General features: G+C 42.7%; 1 protein-coding gene across 2 annotated transcripts in view; it reads right to left on the bottom strand.

The window, feature by feature from the left end:
- Positions 1–26,623, bottom strand: part of LOC132157448 (exportin-5) — a 175,564-nt gene that overhangs the window by 103,160 nt on the left and 45,781 nt on the right. For both annotated transcript variants that reach the window (XM_059566807.1, XM_059566806.1), the window contains exons 8-14: positions 13,947–14,023; positions 13,173–13,202; positions 12,981–13,074; positions 12,804–12,887; positions 12,557–12,682; positions 12,386–12,476; positions 4,822–4,950 (exon numbers count right to left, since the gene is read on the bottom strand). In XM_059566807.1, coding sequence (XP_059422790.1) covers positions 4,822–4,950; positions 12,386–12,476; positions 12,557–12,682; positions 12,804–12,887; positions 12,981–13,074; positions 13,173–13,202; positions 13,947–14,023 — 631 coding nt within the window. The remainder of the gene's footprint in view (positions 1–4,821; positions 4,951–12,385; positions 12,477–12,556; positions 12,683–12,803; positions 12,888–12,980; positions 13,075–13,172; positions 13,203–13,946; positions 14,024–26,623) is intronic.

Consider the following 26,623-nt stretch of genomic DNA (forward strand, 5'->3'; position numbering starts at 1 on the left):
GTTCTTGTTCTGCTCTTGAGTGTATGGCAGCCCATACAACCACTAGCCGAACGGTTATCAAGTCAAGTCTGCTTTATTGTCAATTCTTCCACATGTACAGTACATACATACAGAGAATCGAAATTGCGTTACTCTCAGACCCCCGGTGCATACAGATAACATTAACAGTAGAAGTGACTGGTCACACAAAGTGACTGGTGCATGTCATCGTATATTAGTGGGGGGGGGGGTGATGTGTTGGTGCAGGATGTGTTGCTGCCGACCCGTACTGCCTGAGGTCTTCCAGTCAGAAAGTCCAACAGCCAGATGCACAGCGAAGTGTTGAGCCCCAGCTGGACCAGTTTGTAAATGAGCTGTTGAGGGATGATTGTGTTGAATGCAGAACTGAAATCTATGAACAGCATTCTGACATATGAGTGCTTTTTGTCCAGATGTGTGAGTGCTGATTGGACGGCAGTGGGGATGGCATCATAGGTTGACCGGTTGGACCGATATGCAAACTGGAAGGGGTCCAGGGAGGGGGGGGGGGCAGACTTGATTTGGTGCATGACTAGCCGTTCAAAGCACTTCATGAGGATGGGAGTAAGTGCAACAGGACGGTAGTCATTGAAGCAGGATGGAGATGGCTTCTTCGGAACTGGAATGATGGTGGTAGTTTTGAAACATGTGGGAACAACAGCCTGACTCAGTGAGATGTTGAAAATGTCTGTGAAGACATCAGTGAGTTCTGCTGCACAGTCTCTCAGTACATGCCCAGGGATGTTGTCAGGACCCGGAGCTTTGCATGCATTGATCCTGCTGAAGGATCTCCTCACACTGTCTGGGGTCAGCGTCATCACCTGGTCGCCAGGAGGAGGTGGAGTCTTCTGTGCAGTGGTGCTGTTTTGTTGCTCAAAGCGAGCGAAGAAGGTGTTCAGCTCGTTCAGCAGAGAGATGTTGCTGTCACACGTCCGTGGTGGGGGCTTGTAGTCCGTAATGGTCTGTATCCCCTGCCACAGGTTCCTAGTGTCTCTGTTGTTGCTGAATTGATGGGCTATCCTCCTGGAGTGCTGTCTCTTAGCCTCTCTGATGCCGCGGGACAGGTTGGCCCTGGCTGTTCTCAGGCCCACCTCATCTCCAGCTCTGAAGGCAGCGTTCAGCATCTTCAGGAGTCTGTACACCTCCCCTGTTATCCATGGCTTCTGATTGGCCCGGACAGTGATGGTTTTTGTGACTGTTACATCAATACACTTGTTTATGATGGCAGTGACAGTCTCTGAGTACTCATGGAGGTCAGTGGTGTTATTGCATGTGGCAGCCTGCTTAAACATGTCCCAGTCAGTTGTGTTGAAGCAAGTCTTTAAGAAACTCTGATGATACTTCTAGCCACACTTTAATCTGTTTGTGAACTGGTTTGGCAACTTTAATGAGCAGTCTGTATGCAGGCATTAGCATGACAGTGATGTGATCTGAGGCTCCGAGGTGGGGGAGGGGGAGGGCTTTGTAATCTCCTCTCTGTGTGGTGTAAACAAAGTCCAAATTGTTATTACCTTGTGTTGGAAAGTTAATGTGTTGGTGTATTTTTGGAAACACACTCTTTAAGTCAGCATGGTTGAAACCCCCAGCTACGATGAGAAAAGCATTGGGGTGTGCTGTCTGCTGCTCACTGATGTGCTGGTATAGTTCATTAAGTGCGTTGTTTCCTGTTGCTGTTGATCGGGGGAATGTAAACCGAAATGAGCAGTATAGCAGTATATTCCCTCGGCAGATAGAACAGCCGGCACTTAATAATCATAAACTCCACCAGGGGTGAGCAGTGTTTGCAGATCACAACAGCATCGGACTGTAAGTCATTGATGTAAACACAAAGCCCGTCGAGAGCTCTGTCCCCTCGATAGCCATCAGCTGGTCGAGCTGAATAGCGCCGTCTGGAACGCTGTTGCTAAGCCATGTTTCCGTGAACACAAAAACACAACAGTCTCTTACAGTCCTCTGAGTTGAACATAGTAATCGAATGTAGTCCAGTTTATTTTCCAACGAGCGTATGTTAGCCAGTACGATGGTGGCGATATATGGCTTGTGTGGGTTAGCCGTTAGCCTAGCCCAGGTACCTCCAGGCTTACCCCTCTTCTGCTTCCTCTTACACCGCTTGTGGCGCCTCCGCTGTGGGCGAGATGCAGTAGTGGGGGTTGGTGATGGTGTAGGCCTCCGTAGCAGACCGAGATCCCGCAGCTGTTCCGGGTGCTCGGAGTTTAACTGTAAAAATGCGGTTCTGCCGACATTAGGCAGAAACTCGCAACTGTATGCGCGCTTACATACAGGTAGACGCGATGACGACGTACAAAAACACTGCGACTCACAAGACAAAAAACACAAAAACACCGTTCTGTCGGGACAGAGAGAAGCCGCTGCGTGTGGACGCGCCAACATCTTGGTCATCCATCCATTTATGAAATTTGGTACACAGATAAAGGACAGTCTTAACATTACCCATAACACTCGAAAGATATACATTATTCCCCATGTCATGTTGGGAGTCAAGACATACTTGGAAAATGAAATCTGCATCTCCATAAAGTTGGTCAGCAGCAGGAAGCATGAAGTGCTCTAAAACTTCCTGGTATGTGTTGACCTTGGACCTCAGAAAACACAGTGGACCAACACCAGCAGATGGCATGGCACCACAAACCATCACTGACTGTGGAAACTTTACACTGGACCTCAAGCAACGTGGATTGTGTGCCTCTCCTCTATTCCTCCAGACAATGGGACCCTGATATCCAAAGGAAATGCAAAATTTACTTTTATCAGAGAACATAACTTTGGACAACTCAGCAGCAGTCCAGACCTTTTTGAAGCGAGACGCTTCTGATGCTGTCAGTTGTTCAAGAGTGGCTTGACTCAAGGAATCCGACAGCTGAAACCCATGTCTTGCATACGTCTGTGCGTAGTGGTTCTTGAAGCACTGACTCCAGCTGCAGTGAATGGGTTTTGTATCACAATCCTCTCCAGAGTGCGGTTATCCCTATTGCTAGTACACTTTTTTTCTACCACATCTTTTCCTTCCCTTCACCTTTCTATTAATGTGCTTGGACACAGAGCTCTGTGAACAGCCAGCCTCTTTCGCAATGACCTTTTGTGTCTTGCCCTCCTTGTGCAAGGTGTCAATGGTCGTCTTTTGGACAACTCAGAAATACGTAGACTGAGAGACCATTTAAAGGCTTTGCAGGTGTTTTGAGTTAATTAGCTGATTAGAGTGTGGCACCAGGTGTCTTCAATATTGAACCTTTTCACAATGTTATAATTTTCTGAGATACTGAATTTGGGATTTTCCTTAGTTGTCAGTTATAAACATCAAAATTAAATGAAATAAACATTTAAAATATATCAATATATAATAAAAATATATATGAATAAAATTAGTGAAATAAACTTTTTGATGCCTGAAGTCTCAAAAATGGCCAAAACAGTGTTATCAATATTTACTATAAATTTTAAGCTAAATTGTGCCTTGTTGGTATAATGTCTGCTAAAATGTACAAATTTTTTTTTTGTGTTAAGTAAATATTTTAACATTTTTGTTTTGTAATAGATTTTTTTTTGTTTGAAAAAGCAAGAAAAAACGGTAAAAAGCACATTTTGTCAATTTAATTGATGCAATGGTGGTAAAAAAGGCAAAATAAGCCTACATGGGGTGAAATTAGAAAAATTTAGAATACGGTGTTTAGTATTCAGCCTTCAGCCCAGTGTTTCATTTTGTTTGGCTTCGGCCAAAGAATTTTCATTTCGGTGCATCCCTAGATAACAGTCCAACACAAAATGCGTCAGACTTTATATGCGTTCCAAAATGAAACGCAAACTAACACCACATGCAATATAAAAGACAGAACAAAAGTTTTACCACAAACACAACTTATACTAATATCACGAGATTGCTTTTCATATCAAGGAGTAACATCGCAAAATCTCGTATGCTGCTAAACGCCAGAGGTGAAATGGCTCTGTATTTATATCTGATGCGCTGAATCGTTAATTTTGTATAAAAAGATTGTTTTATCGAGGTATGTAATTTAGATTGAAAAAGTATTCCATAAATAAAAAGAGGACCGAGTCCCCTATAAAGTTCTGGTACAAGCCAATTCACTGACTTTTTTTCTGACTTATGTTTTCTGAGATAAGGATGGAGGATGGAGCTCTTCATTTTTAACTCTCAAAGTGAATTAGATAGAATCATTTAACTTAAAAATGTAAATAAATTGTTTAAAATAATAAAAATTGCAATTATATCATACTGTGGACTTCATATTGGATATTATTCGTATTATCTTATCGTGAGATTTTGATAATTACATCTCTAGAAGATAATTTAAACACCTAAATTCAATAAAAATATAGCAAATATTTTTTGTATTTCCAATTAATTTCCTATGCTGTTCATTTTTGACCATAAACATGTAAAGACTGTTTAGCTTTTTCAAATAAAGTCCACAATTTGTTTTTTATTGTCACATAGCAAGTGCTGCAAAAGTCACCAAACTTCATTAAATTCCAATGAAGTTATGATTTTTACAAATTCTAGCATTTTTGGGGGTAAAATAACCCAACTGGTTTTTGGTCAAAGTTTGATATCTGGCATTTTTTGGGGTAATCTTTGCAATGAAAAAATGTTTTCAATACACTGAAGCGTATTCTTCACAATACCATAGAATGAGAAAGATGAAAATAAATGAGATAGTACAGCATAGAATGAGATCAATATAGAATGAGAAAAACTGCCAACTTACCAAACTTTTGGCAGATGAAAGATTACCTAGCATGTGAAAGTCTACTAACAGTACTCACATGTTGTATTTCCAGTACCTATAGGTGTGCAAATCTGATACTGCACCCATTCCCTTGCAATTTGGAAGGCCTCAAATGGGACAATTTTACATGCCAGACGAACTGCTTCCCCCTGCAGAGCTTTGAAAGCTGTTTATGAAAAGGAAAGGGGAAAAAAAAAATTGTTCAGGGTTTAACCAAACCATTGTAAATGCAGTTTTATTTATTTCAAATAATTAGTTATTTGCTCATTTCTATAATCAGTTCATTGTTTGAATAACCATTGAAATTAAAGGATTTTAATAAGTAACTTCATGTTACTTATAAAATCAGCTTGGTTGATTATATGATGTGTAGAAGCTTTATTTTTTTTTATTACGTTCTTTTCAGTTTTAATTTTTCTTTACTAATTTTTAATGGCTAAATTAAATATTATGAATCAAAAAGCATGTCGATATTAATTAAAATCATGAAATGTCACATCAATTTATTAAACGTTTAACAAAAATTATGTTTATACTTTCCCACCATGTTTTATTGTTACGCATGTCTAATTATTTGAATGCATAAAAACAAATTAATTTATTAAAATTCATTCTTAAAATAGCCTTTTGAAAATTTTTCCTCCTCAGAAATTCTGTGTTGTGTATTTAAATTTTTCTGGTTATCAAATTAAAGCATAAAACATTAATTTCATTCATCTTTTAATTACTGAAAATAAAAAACTTTTTTTTTATTATTCCAACATGCAAAGAATTTTGTGTGATTATTCCATAAAAAGTAAGTTTTAATTTTAGTAGTAGTAATATGTACATTCTACTGCAAAACATTTCTGGCACAATGTCTAACTTCAAGTTAAACCAGATTTTTATTTTGACGGGTTGCCATGAATACCTTTACTTTTCTGTGTGTATATAATAGGATGCTAGTTTTTCTCAAATGAATGGTAAAATGGACGTGAAGTGACTCTCAGAGGAGTTCTGGAGATGTTCATATATTTATGTCCTCATTTAGTAAAACAACACTGAAACCACGCGCACACTTCAGTATGTGTGTTGTAAACAAAAACGCCTGTCTTCATTCATTCACAGAGAAACGCAGAACATGCAGGGTTCATATTTAAATAGTAATTTTGTGGGTTAATATTCACAGATATATTCCATATCACGATTTGATTCAAGTGTAATACCCTACTTTTGATTAATTCATTTTGACAAATTCCATGACATTGCACGTTATACAGTAAATTTAGTTCTCTTACGAGAGCTCTCTCGTACTGCGTCTTAGCTAAGACGCTACGGGAAAAGTCTCTTTTCACGAAATACTGAAGCAAAAAATTATCCTTAATTTTGTATTTTTGTAAAGCGCATTTGCAGCAGTACACAGCCATAGGCGAGACGGCTCGTTCGCTCATTGGCTTGTTCTGCGGCAACTGCACAGCCTATCGAGCGCGGGCTGATGCAACATCAGACCAATAAGGGCGCTTCGCGCTCTTCTTGCCACTTCCCGCCGAAACGGGTGTGGCCCAACCTATAAAAGGAGCTCGAAAAGGCTGACTCACCTGATTTTTCATCTCTTCAGCGAAGCTCACGCATCGCTGGATCACGGAGGAAGCAAGCGCCGTCTGAGAAAGCACATCAGCAGGACGAGCCATTCTGAAGCTGCTGGCATCGCCGCCTTCCACTGCCGTTCCTGCTGCGCTATCCGGCGCCTATATCCTTTCAATTCTGTTATATCCAGCTGTTCTTTATGTGTGTGTGTGTGTTCGCCCTGCGACACACACTCGTAAAAGAGCTCACGTCTTTTTTAAGATGCCTTCCTGCGGCTCGTCAGAGCCCCACTCAGCGAGGGAGACCGGTACGTCATCTGTGTCTCCTGCCTGGGTGAAGATCATGCAGCGGTCGCGCTCGCTGACGGCGGATGCCCCCACTGCGAGCTGTTGCCATGGTGACTCTGAGGACTCGCCTGGCCTTTTTCTCTGAGCCTGCAGTCTCCGCTGCGCTGAGGCGCCGTAAAATATATTTGCACCAGCGCCCCCCCTCTCGTTCCCGGCTGGATGGTATTTCCCTTTCGGATGAGCGTACTTCTCAAAGCCCGCCTCATTTCTTCCTGAGCTTCACGAAGAGGTGGCGAAGGCTTGGAACGCTCCATATTCAGCGCGAACTCGTTCGTCTGTCTCACTAGCATTCTCCACACTGATGATGCTAAAAACAGGAACTACCAGTCACTTCCGCCGGTGGAACAGGTGATAGCGACGCACCTTTGTCCGCCCTCTGCTGGACGGCGGCAAAAGCGGTGTTGCCATCTAAAGCCTGCTGTGTGACGCTGCGTCGGCACTACTAACGATGGCTGCTTCATCGAAGCGCAGGTGTACGAGTTCCGCTGTGGCCGAGCTCTCACCCAAGCGCGCCGCTGTTTCAGTTCCAGGAATTGTGACTGTCACAGCGTTTTCTGCAACGCGCAAGCCTGCACAGTTGCCCGCTTGCCTGCACACAAAAGCCGTTATCACAACAGCTTCAGCAACGCAGCTCGAGACCCCCGTTTTCGCTCTACCGGCCGTCGCCCCGCGCCACGGGGACCGCGGCAGAGGATTACGGTGAGGCCGGGAGCCCCGAAGCCATCCTAGGAAAGCCATCTATGCATGCTGCATGACGCTGCGTCGGCACTACACATGATGGCTGCTTCATCGAAGCGCCGGTGTACGAGTTCCGCTGTGGCCGGGCTCTCACCTAAGCGCGCCGCTGTTTCAGTTCCAGAGATTGTGACTGTTTCAGCGTTTTTTGCAATGCGCAAGCCTGTACGGTTGCCCGCTTGCCTGCACACAAAAACCGTTATCACGGCTACCCAGATATTTCCCGAAAAAGGTGTAATTTCTGGTGTCCCGGCCACGGCCGATGGTGCTATAAATGTAGTGACGATGCCCACTGCTCAGTGCCCATCTCCACATATAAGCACAGCCCTTCACACAGGGCTCGCGCCCATAAAAGCAACTCAAGTCGATCGCGCGCACTGCATAGAAAGCTTGCCCACCCCTCAGTGCCCTCAATTACTATGTCACACGCGTCATGTGGTTTCTGTAAAAACAAAACCCGTGCACGCTCGTCCGGCCACGGCCGATGGTGCTATAAATGCAGTGACGATGCCCACTCCTCAGTGCCCATCTCCACATGTAAGCACAGCCCTGCACACAGGGCTCGCGCACATAAGATCGACACAGATCGGTCGAGCGCGCCGCATAGTAAACGTGCCCACTCCCCAGTGCCCACATACACTATGTCACATACGGCGCGTGGCTTCTGTAAAAACTAGGCCCGTGCACGTACGCTCTGCACAGGCAGACAGCGAGTTGAAAGTGGTAAATGTGCACATATGCAGCCCACAGTTACTCGCAGACATATCGAGTCCCACGGGACCTGCTCAGCCTTCCCCCAGTCGGTTAAGCGCCGGGACGGGGTCGAGGAGGAGCGATCTGCCCGCTGTGATCAGTGCGCTCCCCGTCTCAAATGCGCAGCACACCCGAGTGCCGCCGTTGCCCGGTCAACAGAGCGCGCTTCGCATCCAGCCCTTAGCCATTCATGCAGATGCATGGTCAGCGCTTCCAGGGGTTTCGGATTGGGTGCTAGGCATTATAAAGAGAGGCTACTCGCTACAGTTTTTTCGACGCCCTCCGCGCTTTTCAGCGCGCGTCGAAACTACGGTCAAAACAGAAGTAGCACACATACTTCGGGCCGAAATATCAAAACTGTTGAGCAAAGGGGCTGTAGAGCCTGTGTCTCAAGCTCAAAGCGAGGGGGGGCTGTACAGCAGATACTTTCTGGTGCCCAAGAGAGACGGGGGTCTCAGGCCCATACTGGATCTAAGACAGCTGAACAAGGCATTGATGAAACGCAGTTTCAAAATGCTTACGACCAGGAAACTCCTCGCGCAGATTCGCAGAGGGGACTGGTTCATGTCAATAGATCTGAGGGACGCGTATTTTCAAATACAGATGGCATCAAACCACAGGCGATATTTGAGATTCGCCTTCGAGGGCCAGGCATACCAGTTTACAGTCCTCCGTGGCTCCTTGTACGTTTACGAGGTGCATGGATGCAGCGCTCGCTCTTCTCAGACTCAGAGACATGCGAGTGCTGGATTATTTGGACGACTGGCTGGTTCTGGCCCGATCACGAGCGGAGCTCGTGGACCACAGGGCCGTTTTACTCGATCACCTCGAGAAGCTCGGCCTCAGTGTCAATTGGGCGAAGAGTTCGCTGAACCCCAGTCAGACGATTCTGTTTCTGGGTATAGTTCTGAACTCGTGTTCCATGACAGCGCAGCTGTCACCACAGCGCGTGATGGGCATTCAGCGTGCAACGAGTTCTTTCCGCTGCGGCGCGACCGTGTCGCTCAAACACTGTCAGAAGATACTGGGCCTCATGGCCTCAGCATCTCCGGCTCTGCAGCTGGGCCTGCTCCGCATGCGCCCCCTGCAGTTCTGGCTGAAGACGCGGGTGCCGCGCAGAGCGTGGGCGTCTGGCCGGCTGCATCTCAAGGTCAATCAGAGCTGTGTCACAGCTCTGGGACCTTGGACAGCGAACGGTTGGTACCGATCAGGTGTAAGCCTGGGGACTTCCCCGAATGTGAAGATGGTGTCGACGGACGCCTCCACTTCGGGATGGGGAGCGCTGCTCGAGGGCAGACCGTCCTTTTGCCTATGGTCAGAACGGGAAAAGCTCCATCATATCAACTGTCTGGAAATGCTGGCAGTGGAGAACGCGCTGATGCGCTTTTGTCCCCAAATCAAGGATCACCACGTCTTAGTCCGTTCGGGCAACATGTCTGTGGTGTCCTACATAAATCTTCAGGGCGGTCTCGGGTCCTGAAACCTGTACAGGCTAGTGGAACGCCTCCTGGTTTGGGCTCAGCGCGACATGCGTTCGCTGAGGGCAGTGCATGTGCCTGGGCTACAGAATCTGGGTCCAGACAGGCTGTCCAGAGGCAATGTTCCTACAGGCGAATGGTCTCTACACCCGCAAATAGTCCGGCTGTTGTGGGAGAGATTTGGCAGGGCGGAGGTGGACCTCTTCGCGTCCCACGAAAACGTTCACTGCCCTGCGTTCTTTTCCAAGAACGAAAGTGCGCTGTCACGGGAATGGCCGTGCTGCCCGCTTTATGATTTCCCTCCCGTCTCCCTCCTTCCGCAGGTGATAGAACGGGTGAGAGAAACGAGATGTTCAATACTGCTTGTAGCACTTCTTTTGAGGAACCAACCATGGTTCCCAGATTTGATGCAGTTAGCAGATGTCGCCCCGTGGCCAGTACCGTTGAGGAGGGACCTCCTCTCGCAGGCCAGGGGCTCGATTTGGCACCCTCAACCGGAGTTGTGGTCCCTCCATGTGTGGGCGCTCAACGGTTACCCGCTGATCTCGCAGTGGGAGTGCTGAATACCATCACTCAGGCTAGAGCTCCGTCGACACGACGTCTGTATGCCTCGAAGTGGTCGGTGTTCTCCAGCTGGTGCACAGTTTGAAGATATTCACCCCTTAGTTGTGAGGTGACGGAGGTTCTCTCCTTCCTACAGGAGCTGTTGGATAAGGGCAAAGCCCCATCCACGCTCAAAGTTTATGTGGCGGCCATCGCAGCGTTTTCTGAAACAGCGCTCGGTCAGTCAATAGGAAGGAATGATTTGGTCATCCGGTTCCTCAGAGGAGCTAGGAGGCTGAATCCTCCCAGACCTCCCAATCCTCGTCAGTCCCTATGTGGGACCTCGCGGCGGTTTTGGAGGCCATGAAGGGTCCCCCTTTTGAGCCTATCCAATCGGTTAGCCTTCAGCATCTGTCGTTCAAGACAGTATTCTTGTTGGCTCTCGCTTCGGTGAAGCGTGTGGGTGATTTGCACGCGCTCTCGGTGAGCCAGTCGTGCTTGGAGTTTGGGCCTAATGACTCAAGGGTCATACTCAAACCTAGGCACGGTTATGTGCCGAAATCCCTCAACACGCCGTTTCGGGCTCAGGTTATTGCCCTGTCAGCCCTGCCGGTGTCAGGAGAGGATAGAGACTCGAGTCTTCTTTGCCCTGTCAGGGTTTTAAGAGCTTATGTGTCTCGCTCTGCTGCCTTTCGGCAGACGGAGCAGCTGTTTGTCTCGTTCGGTGGACGTTCCAAGGGAATGGCTGTTTCGAGACAGACTCGACTTTTGCCGGCAGTGTGTGCCTGTCACTATACCACTGTTGGGAAGGTAACTTTAAGAAAATGTTTTTCTTTTCTTCTTTTCAATTGTGAATATGTACTTTAGAGCCCTGCACAGATGGACTGCTACGACAGATGGATAGTTGACGCCATAGCATTAGCTTATGCTTCTAGGGGCCATCAGTGGCCGCTGGGCGTCAGAGCACACTCCACAAGAGGCGTCGCCTCGTCGTGGGCGTGGTCTACTGGGATCTCCTTGCAGGATATATGTATGGCGGCAGGTTGGGCCTCGCCATCTACATTTCTCAGGTTCTATAACCTGGAGGTTCCCGCCTTGCAAGCAAGGCTGCTGTCGGTATAGTCGAATCAGGGCCCTGAGGGGAATTCTGAGTTCATGAGCGCTATGCGCTGCCGACTGTTATATGGGCAGTATTGCGTAAGACCCGCATTGCCACATTGGTCAGGCTTGCCTTGGCTGTGTGATGTCATATTGCCGCATCTACGGATGCTGCTAGATATGGGACGGAGGGCTTTCCCCCTTTTCTGTCCTGGACTCTCTGTGAGTCCCTCAGGTGACTGTGCACTGTAAATCCTGGGCGTTGCTTCAGGTTTATTGGTGTGTGATCCCTGCGCGCACGGCGTTTTGCATTGGGTTCCCGTAGCGTCTTAGCTAAGACGCAGTACGAGAGAGCTCTCGTAAGAGAACGTACTCGGTTACTAAACGTAACCTCGGTTCTCTCTAGAAGAGCGAACGAGTACTGCGTTCTCTGCCGTGCGCACGATTCACTCTGGTTCGCTTCGGCGATGAAATAAATCAGGTGAGTCAGCCTTTTCGAGCTCCTTTTATAGGTTGGGCCACACCCGTTTCGGTGGGAAGTGGCAAGAAGGGCGCGAAGCGCCCTTTTTGGTCTGATGTTGCATCAGCCCGCGCTCGATAGGCTGTGCAGTTGCCGCAGAACAAGCCAATGAGCGAACGAGCAGTCTCGCCTATGGCTGTGTACTGCAGCAAATGCGCTTTACAAAAATAAAAAATTAAGGATAATTTTTTGCTTCAGTATTTCGTGAAAAGAGACTTTTTCCGTAGCGTCTTAGCTAAGACGCAGTACTTCGCTCTTCTAGAGAGAACCGAGGTTACGTTTAGTAACCGAGTACGTTTTTATGTCTGGATTCTGAAATTCCATCTACGTTTTCTACATCACAGAAATCATAGGGCCCCTACATATATGCATTTGATTGCCAAAATTACAACTGAACAATATTTTACAAAATTATTAACAAGAAATTGATGTTTGTAAAAAGATGTTTGTATTTGTCAGTCAACAAATAAAAAAAATATATATAACTAAAAAATATTTTTAAGCACACTGATGTAATAACATTAAATTTAGCAAATTAGTTACTAACTAATTGTATCTCACAATTAAAGGAGCAGTTGAAATCTTCATCACTATCAAAGTCCACTCTAGAGAATTCACAACCTGGACAATCATTCTTGGAGGGAAATCCAGTCTGTAAACGGCAAACATAGCAATTAAGTATGATATGAAGCATTATTCAAGGCTGCTCTGTCTGGTATAAATAACACTTACTTTAACCAGATTTATCCTTGCTGCTCGTAAATATTTTATCGCCATCTGGCCAACTACAGGATCCTTCGATAAAATTTCATGTCGGAATAGGTTTCCCCAGGTCATTTGCGTGGACGACCTCAGAAACTGTTTCAAATAATATATAAATAATGAATAAACATGGAATGCTCATTTAGCAAACCAAATTTAGCAAATAAAATCTTGGTAAATCAGTGAGTTTCACTGTGTAACTATAATGCCACTCAACCTGGCTAGGATGAGTAGTGAAGGCAAAAAGAGCTTCCATGTATTTATCCAGGTTTACAGGAACTTGTACTTCAATATCGGAACCCTAAAGAGATATATAAAATATTTTGTATTTTTCATGAGAGAGAGGAAAAAAAAACATTGCTTCAAAACAGTGATGCGTATGCTTTAACCTCACCACTAAAGAGCAGATTTGGCTACCCAGGGCACAGAGAACCTGACACAGCCTCTTCAAAAAAGTGTATCTTCTTTCCACAATGCCTCCTGATGATCTGAATTTTAAGATGGACAGTTGTAGATATAATTAACATAAGTAAATTCAGTTATTTTAAACTAAGCTTGGCAGTTTCAAAAGAAAATGTTAACTCACTGGTTACAGAGAGCTGCACCACCTGCTGACCTAAATTAAAATAAAGTTCAAAGAGCAGTGTGTAGTCATACAAATAGTATACAGTCATTTAGAACAGGGTTCCTCAAATCTGTCTCTGGATAGAAACGGTTTAGTGCCAATCCTAATAAAACACACTTGAAAAAAGCTAATAAAGGCTTCACCTGAAAGCTGCTCTAACTTGTTGCCTTGCTGCCCTATGAGGTAATGACTTGTCAGGCAGCACAGGCTCCCAAAACTGATTTAGGATAGGCTTCTTATAGTTTAACAATCTACAACAAAATAAAGAGTAGTTTGATTATAACCAAGTTAAATATTTATCTATCACAAAAGTAATTTCTTACTAGAAAGACATCAAAACTGGAAAAAAAAAAGTTAATCAAAAACATTTACACACAACTGAATACCCCAATACACACTTTATTCATTCTTTTATTAATTCTCAACTGTCACAGAATGGAATGCACAGGAAAGTGGGACATTACAGCCAGTGAAAGATACATCTATGCTGCCTTCAAAAAGCAATCAGATTAAGGTACATCACAGGATGTCACACAATCATTGGATTTGGACATGCTTTATTGCCTTGCTAATGTCACATGCAAAGTAAGCTTTTTTTCAGCCTTTGGGCGCAGCCAAGGACTTCAGACTTACAAAAAAAAATTCAAGTGAGTTTGATCTGGGATTGAGCTAAAACCTAGAAGACAGAGCCCCTCCAGACATGGGAAACAGATTCAGAGCAAGATGTTTACTCACTGTGCAGCAGAAAGGATGTAGTTCATGGCAACTTCATCAAAAAGTACCATAAATGGCTTCCTCTCCTCTAATTTTCCCTGTGGAAGTACAGAACAGGTTCAGTCGAAACTTCACACAACAGTGTTGCTCTTCATTGGTTGTCTATTTTGCACCATTGGCAAGTTCTTTCAATAACAGCAGTCAAGCTTTATATGATGTTTATGGCCTATTTACAGTGGTGTGAAAAAACGCAGGCCCCCTTCCTGATTTCTTATTTTTTTTGAATGCTTGGCACACTTGAATTTTTCACATCAAACAAAATTAAATATAAGTAAAAGATAACACAAGTGAACACAACATGCAGTTTTTAAATTAAGGTTTTTATTATTAAGTGAAAACTAAATCCAAAACTACATGGTCCTGTGTTTGCCCCCTAAACCTAATAACCACCCTTTAACAGCAACAACTGCAAACAAGCGTTTGCCAACTTGAAACGAGTCTGTTACAGTGCTGTGGAGGAGTTTTGGTCCACTCATCTATGCAGAATTGTAATTTAGCTACATTGGAGGATTTTCGAGCGTGAACCGCCTTTTTAAGGTCATGCCACAAAATCTCAATAGGATTCTGGTTAGGACTTTGACTACGCCACTCCAAAGTCTTAATTTTGTTTTTCTTCAGACATTCAGAGGTGGACTTGCTGGTGTGTTTTGGATCATTGTCCTGCTGCAGAACCCAAGTTCGCTTCAGCTTGAGGTCACAAACAGATGGCCGGACATTCTCCTTCAGGATTTTTTGGTAAACAGCAGAATTCATGGTTCCATTTATCACAGCAAGTCTTTCAGGTCCTGAAGCAACAGAACAGCCCCAGACCATCACACTACCACCACCATATTTTACTGTTATTATGCTGTTCTTTTTCTAAAATGCGATGCTACTTTTATGCCAGATGTAATGGGACACACACTTTCCAAAAAGTTTAACTTTTGTCACGTCAGTCCACAGAGTATTTTCCCAAAAGTCTTGAGGGTCATCAATAGGTTTTCTGGCAAATTGAGATGAGCCTTTGTGTTTTATTTATTTATTTATTTTTTTTGCTCAGCGTGGTTTTTGTTTTGGAACTCTGCCATGCACACCATTCTTGCCCAGTCTCTTTCTTATGGTAGGGTCATGAACACTGACCTTAACTGAGACAAGTGAGCCCTGCAGTTCTTTGGATGTTGTTGTGGGGTCTTTTGTGACCTCTTGGATGAGTCGTTGCTGTGCTTTTGGGGTAATTTTGGTCAGCCGGCCACTCCTGGGAAGGTTCTCCAATGTTCCATGTTTTTGCCATTTGTGAATGATGGCTCTCACTGTGGTATGCTGGAGTCCCAAAGCTTTAGAAATGGCTTTATAACCTTTTCCAGACTGGCAGATCTCAATTACTTTGCCTCTAATATTTTTCCAAATTTCTTTGGATCTCTGCATGATGTCTAGCTTTTGATGATCATTTGGTCTACTTCACTTTGTCAGGCAGGTCCTATTTAAGATATTTATTGACTGAAAACAGGTGTGGCAGTAATCAGACCTGGGTGTGGCTAGAGAAACTGAACTCAGGTGTGATAAACCACAGTTTTAAAAGGGGAGCAAACACTTCTTCATACAGGGCCATTAGTTTTGGATTTTGTTTTCCCTTAATAACAAAAACCTTCATTTAAAAACTGAATGTTGTGTTTACTTGTGTTATCTTTGACTAATATTTAAATTAGTTGGATGATCTGAAATATTAAATTGTGACAAACATGCAAAAAAAAACACTAAACCAGGGTTCGGGACTAAACCAACACTTTCACACCACTGTAAATGAGCCTTCAATAAATTCAATTTATCCTGTTAAAATTGATTCGGTCACATTTTACTGCAAGAACAAATGCGACGAAGGATTGTTCCTTTTATTTGCTGATTAATTAAAAATTATAAAGAAAGTCTTAATAAATAATGCAGCCAACAATTGAAAACTAGGTTTTTATTGAGTTTCCCTATACATGACAACTCTGAGGTTAAAACAACAGGCACAATTAAATAATAAAAAAGAGAGAAATAAAACACAGCAGGATGAATGAACTGAAAAAACAGACATCATAAGCTTCTCAACAGTCTGTATCTGTGTGATTTCTATTCAGTCTTGCTAAAAAAATTTTTCCATATGAGGCACCCTCAATCATTGATTCAAACTACATACTAATTGTAGGAGATTACAGGAGATAAGTATCTGTCATGCTGCTGTGACTATACCAACAGTAATGTGTCACACGTTTTTTTTTTTTTTTTTAAAGATAATACATCTATCAAGAGCATGCTAAAAGATGAAAACAACAGAACAAATCAGTGTTGATGAAGTGGATTATAATCCTGCACAGGGCTGAAATATAGGGCCTAGCCCAGCCCTTTTTTGACAGTTTATCAGAATTCTCGGAGTACATTTTTTCTCCTCTTCTCCCAAAAAAGCCTACTGTACTGTTTCAACTATTAAAATGGTTCATTTTTGTATACTGAAAAGGGATTATAGTAGGTTTTTTAGATTTTTTATTTTATTTTATTTTTGTTTAGGTCAATTTAGAAAACTGTTTTGCGCATTTTTTTTTTTTTGTTAAACGTGTGTTTTTTTATTTTTGTAAGTAATGACCAAGTGACCAGCAGCAGACACAGAGTTGATCATAGCCTGTTTGATCAATTTATCCTTCTAAAATCATCACGACTTGCCTAAAATAAAATATATAGATATAAAATAGTTCAATATCACAATACTAGTTTAAACGTTTAACCTAGATAAATGCATTTCCCAATCACTTGCACTTTTTCTTACAGCAGAAACACAATATGCCATTTTTGCTCATAAGAGGAATACATCACTCGGAACTGTAAAGTGCCTACTTTTAATTGTGTGGACTCACAATATCAACTAAATGTTGTGCTTTTGTAAAATAAAGAAAAGAAAAAAGAATGCACTTTCTGTTGGGATTCAAGTCTGTCTTGAGCGAGGCTGCTTCACAAAAATGACCAGAAACTCAATAGAAATATATCTAATGAAAGCTTTAAATTATAAATTTTAAAACGAAGTAACAAAAACTCAATCAATTTGTAATCTGTAAATAGAATTTCTCTCTAAAGGTCAGGATCGCCAACTTCATCTTTGTGTAAAACTGACTCAATAATTAAAATATCCCATCACGTGCTGAAGTGCAGGGCTCTAAAGTACATATTCACAATTGAAAAGAAGAAAAGAAAAACATTTTCTTAAAGTTACCTTCCCAACAGTGGTATAAGGACAGGCACACACTGCCGGCAAAAGTTAGGGATGTTCATGTTGGTTAATTTTCCTGACCTACAACCGTCACGCTAATTAACTGATCATTATCTGATAACAAAATAAGAACGTTAGATTTAAATTTAATTAAAAGTCAGTGCATGCGCAAATAGCAGTGAAAATAGCAGAACTACAAGGATTCACACATCGTCACATCATGCACCTGCAGCGCTTGTGTAGGGAGAAAAACTTAATAAAACTGCATATGTAAAAGGAATAAAATGAGCAGTCCTAAACAAATATATTTAACTTAACCAAAATATTAACAAAACCAAATAAAAAAATGGTCAAGGAAACCTAGAAGGCTGAAAACTCACCCTATGTTTTTTTTATTTTGCAAAAGCAAAATTTTTTTTTTATTGTGAAAGAAAAACTACAACAAAAAAAACTAATTAATTGAAGGATAACCTTATCTCATGGCATGATTTGGCACGCAGAAAATCGTGCTACTGATAGGCCTACACATTTTCATAAGATCTTGCTACTAACGGTGAAACGGAGAGAGAGCAGTTTGAACGTAAATTAATAATTAATGGCATAGCTAGTTCAGTCAACAGAAATACGGGACTTACATAATACCTGTTGAAATGTTTGCTAGGCAAATCTCAGGACAGTCTTAGCGCTTACGGCACCCACAGTGCATACAGCCGTAAACCTGCAGGTGCCACTGGTAACCAGGTTCAGGTTACTATTCTGAGGAATTTGTCTTCTAAAAGACCCTTAGGTGAAAGCAGGAGGTTATATCACAGCCACTTCCTTATATATTTCAACACTTTTTTCAAAAAAGGAATATTCCCCTGTATATTCTTTAAGAGTATGGATTAGGGCAGAGCAATTTGGTAAAAAATAAAATATCTTATTAATCTTTTCATATCAGTCGATATCAATGATTATCACAATATGTGTCAAATTTTTATTTTTTCAAGTTTAAAAGCAGATTTTACTCCAAAGAGAACAATGCAGAAACTTCAATCTATTAGTCTTCCAAATAAGCATACATTTAGATCACGATAACCACAGTAAAAACCACACAGAGTTCTAGTGCCGCCATTATCTCACTTGATGCCGGAAAAGTTTGGGTTTTGTTAACGTTTTTGTACATACATTAACATTTTTTATACCAAGATGGCGGTGCATCCACATGCAGCAGCTTCTCTCTGTCCCGACAGAACAGTGTTTTCGTGTTTTATGTCTTGTGAGTCGCAGTGTTTTTGTACGTCGTCATCGCGTCTACCTGTCTGTAAGCGCGCATACAGTCCCGAGTTTCTGCTCGATGACGCCAGAACCGCATTTTTACAGTTAAACTCGGAACAGCTGCGGGATCTCGGTCTGCTACGGAGGCCTTCACCATCACGACCCCCACTACTGCATCTTGCCCACAGCGGAGGCGCCACAAGCGGTGTGAGAGGAAGCAGAAGAGGGTTAAGCGCAGAGGTATCCAGGCTAGGCTAACGGCTAACCCATACAAGCCATCTATCCCCACCATCGTCCTGGCTAACGTACGCTCGTTGGACAATAACCTGGACTACATTCGATTACTACGCTCAACTCAGAGGACTGTAAAGGCGGGCGTACACGGTGCGAATTCGGATGGTCGGAAGATCGTATGTCCACGCACACGCCACGAGTGAGTTTATCTGAAAATCGTACGGACAAGATGATATACGACACAATTTTACAACCTGCGAATTCCAGAAGCAAGCGCACAAAGTTGATAGACGCGTTCGACTTGAAGCAGCGCTGCACGCACAGAAGGTATGACATTAAAGTACCGCGAGAGCGCTAAGAGAGCACACGTATCCAATGCATTCGAATCGCTCTCGCGGTACTTTGATGCCATACATGTGATGTCATTCTGTGCAGCGCTGCTTCAAGTGGAACGCGCCTAATATAACTGCTCTCCCTCTCCCATAACTGCATATACAATATTGATACAAGCCGTGACTGTTTCCTACACGTACGTTATTTTTCAGCAATAGGAAACCGGGACGTTTGGTCACCCTGTGTGTATGTGTGTGTGTGTTCTTGTAGGTTTATAAATATCTGAAATAGGTATTACAATGTAAACATGGTTTGTGAGGACAATTCCTGTGCCCTCGTAAACCAAATGGCTTTTAAAAAAATACTATACGGTGTTTAATAGAAATTTTAAACATGCATTTTCCGTAATGGATAGAGGTAGTGTATGGGGATATACAGTATAGAATACCGTTACGTCTATGGAGAGTCCCTGTAAACTACATAATGCGTGTGTGAGAGAGAGAGCGCGCGAGAAAGAGAGAACTAAAAAGCATGGTACACGTTGCTAGAAACATCATACAGCGCTCGCTGTTCCTGTCAGACTTCAGCGAGTTTATCCTCCTGGTCAATAGTCCACATTCGCCATGGCGCTGCCCTGTTCGTGTTTCTTCTTCTGTGGTTTTCCTAGTTCGTGATTGGTCAACTTCAAATAAATCAACAAATCGGCTCGTTCAACTGCACACGTCACGAATTCAAACCGATAGCTCACAAACTTTTTAGACATGTTTAAAAATGATCGGGAGGTCGGGAAGTGCTCGTAAGCCACTCTGCTCGGCTCGTAATTCATCGCAAATGATACGAGCCGCGACCATACGAGCATACGCGATTTCCACACGATTGAAAAAAATTGCATGCGAACTCGTACGACAGCAAAAATCGCACCGTGTACGCCCGCCTTAAGAGACTGTTGTGTTTTTGTGTTCACTGAAAAATGGCTCATCAACAGCGTTCCAGACGGCGCTATTCAGCTCGACCAGCTGACGTGCTATCGAGCGGACAGAGCTCTCGTCGCGGGCTTTGTGTGTTTACATCAATGACGCGTGGTGCCGCGATACTGTTGTGATCAGCAAACACTGCTCACCCCTGGTGGAGTTTATGATTAAGTGCTGGCCATTCTATCTGCCGAGGGAATATACTGCTATACTGCTCATTTCGGTGTACATTCCCCCGTTCAACATCATCAGCAACAGGAACGACGCACTAAATGAACTGTACCAGCACATCAGTGAGCAGCACACAGCACACCCCGATGCTTTTCTCATCATAGCTGGGGATTTCAACCATGCTGACTTAAAGAGTGTCTTTCCAAAAATACACCAACACATTAACTTTCCAACACAAGGTAATAACATTTTGGACTTTGTTTACACCACACAGAGAGGAAGTTACAAAGTCCTCCCCCTCCCCCACCTCAGAGCCTCAGATCACATCACTGTCATGCTAATGCCTGCATACAGACCACTCAAAGTCGCCAAACCAGTTCAAAAACAGATTCAAGTGTGGCCAGAAGGATCATCAGAGGTTCTTCAAGACAACTGACTGGGACATGTTTAAGCAGGCTGCCACATGCAATAACACCACTGACCTCCATGAGAACTCGGAGACTGTCACTGACTACATCAACAAGTGTATTGATGTAACGGTCACAAAAACCATCACTATCCAGGCCAACCAGAAGCCGTGGATGACGGGAGGTCTACAGACTTCTGAAGACACGGAACGCTGCCTTTAGAGCTGGAGATGAGGTGGGCCTGAGAACAGCCATGGCCAACCTGTCCCGTGGCATCAGAGAGGCTAAGAGACAGCACTTCAGGAGGATAGCCCATCAATTCAGTGACAACAGACACTAGGAACCTGTGGCAGGGGATACAGACCATTACGGACTACAAGCCCCCACCACGGACCTGTGACAATAGCATCTCTCTGCTAAATGAGCTGAACACCTTCTTCGCTCGCTTTGAGCAACAAAACAGCGCCACTGCACAGAAGACTCCACCTCCTCCCGGCGACCAGGTGATGACGCTGACCCCAGACAGCATGAGGAGATCCTTCAGCAGGATCAACACACGCAAAACTCCGGGCCCTGATAACATCCCTGGCTGTGTACTGAAAGACACTGTGTACTGAAAGAAGTGTAGCAGAACTCAGTGATGTCTTCACAGGCATTTTAAACATCTCAGTGAGTCAGGCATTTGTTCCCACATGCTTCAAAACTACAACCATCATTCCAGTTCCGAAGAAGCCATCTCCATCCTGCTTCAATGACTACCGTCCTGTTGCACTTACTCCCATCCTCATGAAGTGCTTTGAACTGCTAGTCATGCACCACATCAAGTCTGCCCCCCCCCCCCTCCCTGGACTCCTTCCAGTTTGCATATCGGTTTAACCGCTCGACCGATGATGCCATCTCCATTACCCTCCACTCATCACTCACACATCTGGACAAAAAGGACTCATACGTCAGAATGCTGTTTATTGACTTCAGTTCAGCATTCAACACAATCATCCCTCAACAGCTTATTTACAAACTGATCCAGCTGGGGCTCAACACTTCGCTGTCCAACTGGCTGTTGGACTTTCTGACTGGAAGACCTCAGGCAGTACGGGTCGGCAGCAACACATCCAGCACCATCACACTGAACATTGGGGCCCCCCAAGGATGTGTGCTGAGCCCCCTCCTCTTCACTCTGCTGACCCATGACTGCACACCTTCACACAACTCCAACCTCTTTATTAAGTTTGCAGATGACACGACTGTGGTGGGTCTCATTAGCAACAAAGATGAGACAAACTACAGGAGCGAGGTGAGCTGCCTGGCCGGGTGGTGCAGTGACAACATCTCTCTCTGAACGTGGAGAAGACAAAAGAGATTGTTGTTGACTTCAGGAGAGCGCACACCAGGCACGTTCCTCTGACCATCAACGGTGCGACTGTGGAGAGAGTGAGCAGCACCAAGTTCCTGGGTGTGCACATCACAGAGGACCTGGACTGAAAACACAGCAGCACTGGCCAAGAAATCACAGCAGCGTCTCTACTTCCTCCGCAAACTGAGGAGAGCCAGACCCCCACCCCCCATCATGTACACCTTCTACAGAGGCACCATCGAGAGCATCCTGTCGAGCTGCATCACTGTGTGGTATGGCGCCTGCAACGCGTCCTGCCGAAAGACTCTGCAACGCATAGTGAGAGCAGCTGAGAAGATCATTGGTGTCTCTCTCCCCTCCCTCCAGCACATTTACGGAACACGTCTCACTCGCAAAGCCCTCTGCATTGCAGGTGATCCCACCCACTCATCACACAGCTTCTTCAGCCTGCTACCATCAGGGAGGAGACTGCGGAGTCTCCAGGCCAGGACCAGCAGACTGAAAGACAGCTTCATCCACCAGGCTGTCAGGAAGCTGAATACATTTCGAATACATTTTTAATACATTTAGCATAAATGCACAACCTCTATGGTTTAATTACAAAAAACAATCTAACTGTATTCCATTACTCTTTTCATACATTTAATATATATCTACATTTATAACACAAAAAAAAATATATATGAATACCCTGACACAATACCATGGTACTGCTAAATCCATGGTAAATGATGGTAATTTGTGGACTGAAAAGCCTTCTGACTGTATCATTACACAGTGTTTCTCTTGTTTGTCAGCGCTGTTTCATCTGGCATTAAACTAGTTTAAATCAGTGAGTCATTTGTGTTTTTTACTGAATTCAAGCACTTCACACTGGATCTCACATCCCTGTTTAGTGCTCGCATGACTGAGACTTTAGTGAGTAAACTCTTTTGCTCATGTAAACCTGCTCTGCAGTTTAAAATTTGAGCAGAGTGGATAAATGCGAAGTCATGTCACTCGGCAGCCATCTTTGAAATGCCTCTCGGGCATGCAAGTGCAACTCCTATCTCTTTGAATGGGAAAACATCAAAATCTTAAAAATTATATTTGAAATTTAATCGTATTCACCAAAAAAAAATCTTACAACAACTGTCAAAAATGTTGTTAATTTTGCTCGTAATAAAAAGCTTATTTTTCAGGCTAGATCAGCCAGTGCACATGCACAGTCCTAAGAGCATGTCTCAGAACGTGAGCCGCCAAGTTTCTATAGCAACCGGGACAGCAGCTGCAGTGATGCAATAACTTTACAGTTTAGTGATTGGCTCTTTCATTCAGAAGAAGGGCTGTTATTGAGCATGATAATTATTTTTATCTATTTATCATGTAAAAATCTAAAATATGTTATAGTACTAAAAATTTAAATAATAAAAAGCACAGCCTAATTGAGTAAAAAGATTATTTTGATTACCCCATTACACTTTACAGTTAGTGCTATCTTACAAATACACTTACTTGGAGGTTTAAAATTCTACATATGTAACATTTATTGTCCAACTACAAATATTTCAGCAAAATGTATATTTTAGTCAGAGCTACTGCACTTCTATTTCATTGAGCTCTGTCTGTTTGGCACTTAATGTGCATGGCGACGCTCCTTCTAAATCAAGTCTGTGGAGGTCTCATGCACTTCTGACAGCAAGATGGAAATATTTCTATGACTTTTTTTTATATTTACAGGTGGAGAATATACATGTGAAATGTAAGTTAAGCATTGAGGAAAATAGCACCTCTCAAACACATTAAACAGCGCATCTCTGTCAGCCTCACATGCAGCCTTTCTATTATTAAATCTGACGGGGCAAACGCGAGCCGCTTTGAACTGAAACTATAAACTACAGTATAGGCTACTAGAAGATATAAAATGCAGAAATTATTTAAATGCAAAAAAAAATGCTCTTATTGGTTGTAACTTTTTCTGTTGCTTGTTTTGAATACTGTGTGTAGACAGAGGCATCACTGGATTTTTGCGTAGTTTAGAGTGGCAAATCGTACTAGCGTACTTTGAGGTCAAAATGCATTGACGTTGTGCAACTTACGTGTTTACAGTAGGAAATTTACAAAATATCTTCATAGAACATGATCTTTATTTAATATCCTAATGATTTTTGGAATAAAAGAAAAATCGATAATATTGACCATACAATGTTTTTTTGGCTATTGCTGAAAACATACCACAGTGACTTTAAGGCCCGTTCACACCAAGAATGATAACTATAAAGATAACTATAAAGATAACGATATTAGCGTCCACACCAGTGAACGATATTGTCTGTGTATTCTAAGCGGACGCGCGTCTGCTGCTTTAAATTCTCGAGCTCATTACAGCAGGATTGATTCTGATTGGTTGGCAATGTTTTATCGTTCATCAGGAAAAAAAAATCGTTCTGAAAGTGATTCCAATGATATCGTTTCTCTGTGCCTTTATCGTTATAGTTGTGGTGTGGACTCTGCTATTCTTAAATATTGAGAACGATTTTTTAGAACTATATCTTTATCGTTATCTTTATAGTTATCATGCTTGGTGTGAACGGGCCTTAAGACTGGTTTTGTAGTCCAGGGTCACATATATATTTGCACATATTGCAAATGTATTTAGAGGCTTCAATTTGATGTAATTTTAGTAACAGCCTCTATCTGTTAGCTTAGCCCTTATTTGATATGGAACTCAACGTGCTGATTTGATCCTACTTTGACAAACAAATTGTCTATATGAGTCAATATCTGTATTTGTTGATATTTTTGGTTATCTGATAATCTAATTTAAGCAAATTGAATATAATAATGATAATGTTTGAGTCTTTTTCAGATATAAGTCTCGAGCTGCGCCGCCCATGTCCGGTTGTAGACTGTGTATTAGGCTACTTTCTTATTTAATTGTATTATTTATTTTATATTTATTTTAATGTTTTTCAGGCTGCATGTTCACTGGAAGTGCTAAAATAATGTTTTGTTAATAGATGTTCAAGCCTCATTTATTTATTTTTTGAACCTGGAGATTTGGTTTGATCCTCACACGGCACATGGTGTGGCCCATCAATTATAACTATAAAAAATTTATTAATAAAAGTGATAATATTATTGCACTTTTGCTTTTTAATAAAATAAACTAAATAATAAAGTTTGATAATACTATTTTATTTTAAAATAAAAAGGGAGCATAAAAAAGAAAAACAATTATTTTATAGTAAACTTAAAATGCAAAACAAATTAATTGTATTATTATTATTATTATTATTATTATCATCATCATTATTATTTTATCCTTAATTATTATTTACAATTATTTTAATTTTTCATTTTTTAAACTTAAAATCAGCAAGCCTTTATTTTGGCAGGTTGCCTGCAAGCAAGCATATGTGCTTCTGGGTTTAGCGTTGCCACCTGTAGAACTTCAGTGAATGAAAAGTCAGAGTTTTGCATTAATGTTAGCCTAGATTTATGCTTTCAGTTTGAATAGAAATCATAAACAGTACAGTTTATCTAACATGGTAATTGTGCATTAACAGCTATGTCTAACAGCTATAACTATGTCTGTATGCAAACACGCTACTTTTGAGCTAATTTACTCAGTGCATATACACTCACTGGTCACTTTATTAGGTACACCTTGCTAGTACCGGGTTGGACCCCCTTTTGCCTTCAGAACTACCTTAATTCTTCGTGGCATAGATTATACCATGCATTACAGGGAGGCGCCTTCGAGATCCCTTGAATTTTTACCTGAGATTGAAATACCTTAAAGGTTTAGTGCACCCAAAAATCTAAATTATGTCATTAATAACTCACCTTCATGTCGTTCCAAACCCGTGAGACCTCCGATCATCTTCGGAACACAGTTTAAGATATTTTAGATTTAGTCCGAGAGCTCTCAGTCCCTCCATTGAAATATGTGTATGGTATACTGTCCATGTCCAGAAAGAAAATAAAAACATCAAAGTAGTCCATGTGACCTTTAGAGGGTCAGTTAGAATTTTTTGAAGCATCAAAAATACATTTTGGTCCAAAAATATCAAAAACTAAGATTTTATTCAGCATTGTCTTGTCTTCCAGGTCTGTTGTGAGCGCGTTCACTGCAGTGTATGATATGCGGTTCGCGAACGAATCATTCGATGTAACTGGATCTTCTTCAACCAGTTCACCAAATCGAACTGAATCGTTTGAAACGGTTCGTGTCTCCAATAACCATTAATCCACAAATGACTTAAGCCGTTAACTTTTTTAATGTGGTTGACACTCCCTCTGAGTTAAAACAAACCAATATCCTGGAGTAATTAATTTACTCCAGTACACTCACGAGCCAGATAACGAACGAAAGATTGACTCGTTCACGAGTCAAGAACCGGTTGCATAGGTTTTCAGATCACCAGTAGTTCTTTCGGACAGTTCGATTCAATAAACCGGTTGAAGAAAACAGTTCACCGGGTTCTTTTGCGCTCGACGTAATGGCATCATTGGCGATGATTGCCCTTGATTCAAGCCTTCGGTTTACCCGTGCTCATAACATTAGCACATAATCAGTTCAGAATCAATTAACAAAAGAATCAGTTCGGTTCAGATGCTCTGTGTGTCAGTCTGCTTCACATTGAATCACACATGCGCAGTTATCATCAGCTATTCGGTTCTCGAATCGGATGAGTCCGACAGAAACG

Source organism: Carassius carassius, chromosome 14 (genome assembly GCF_963082965.1).
Source record: "Carassius carassius chromosome 14, fCarCar2.1, whole genome shotgun sequence".
NCBI classification, from domain to species: domain Eukaryota; kingdom Metazoa; phylum Chordata; class Actinopteri; order Cypriniformes; family Cyprinidae; genus Carassius; species Carassius carassius.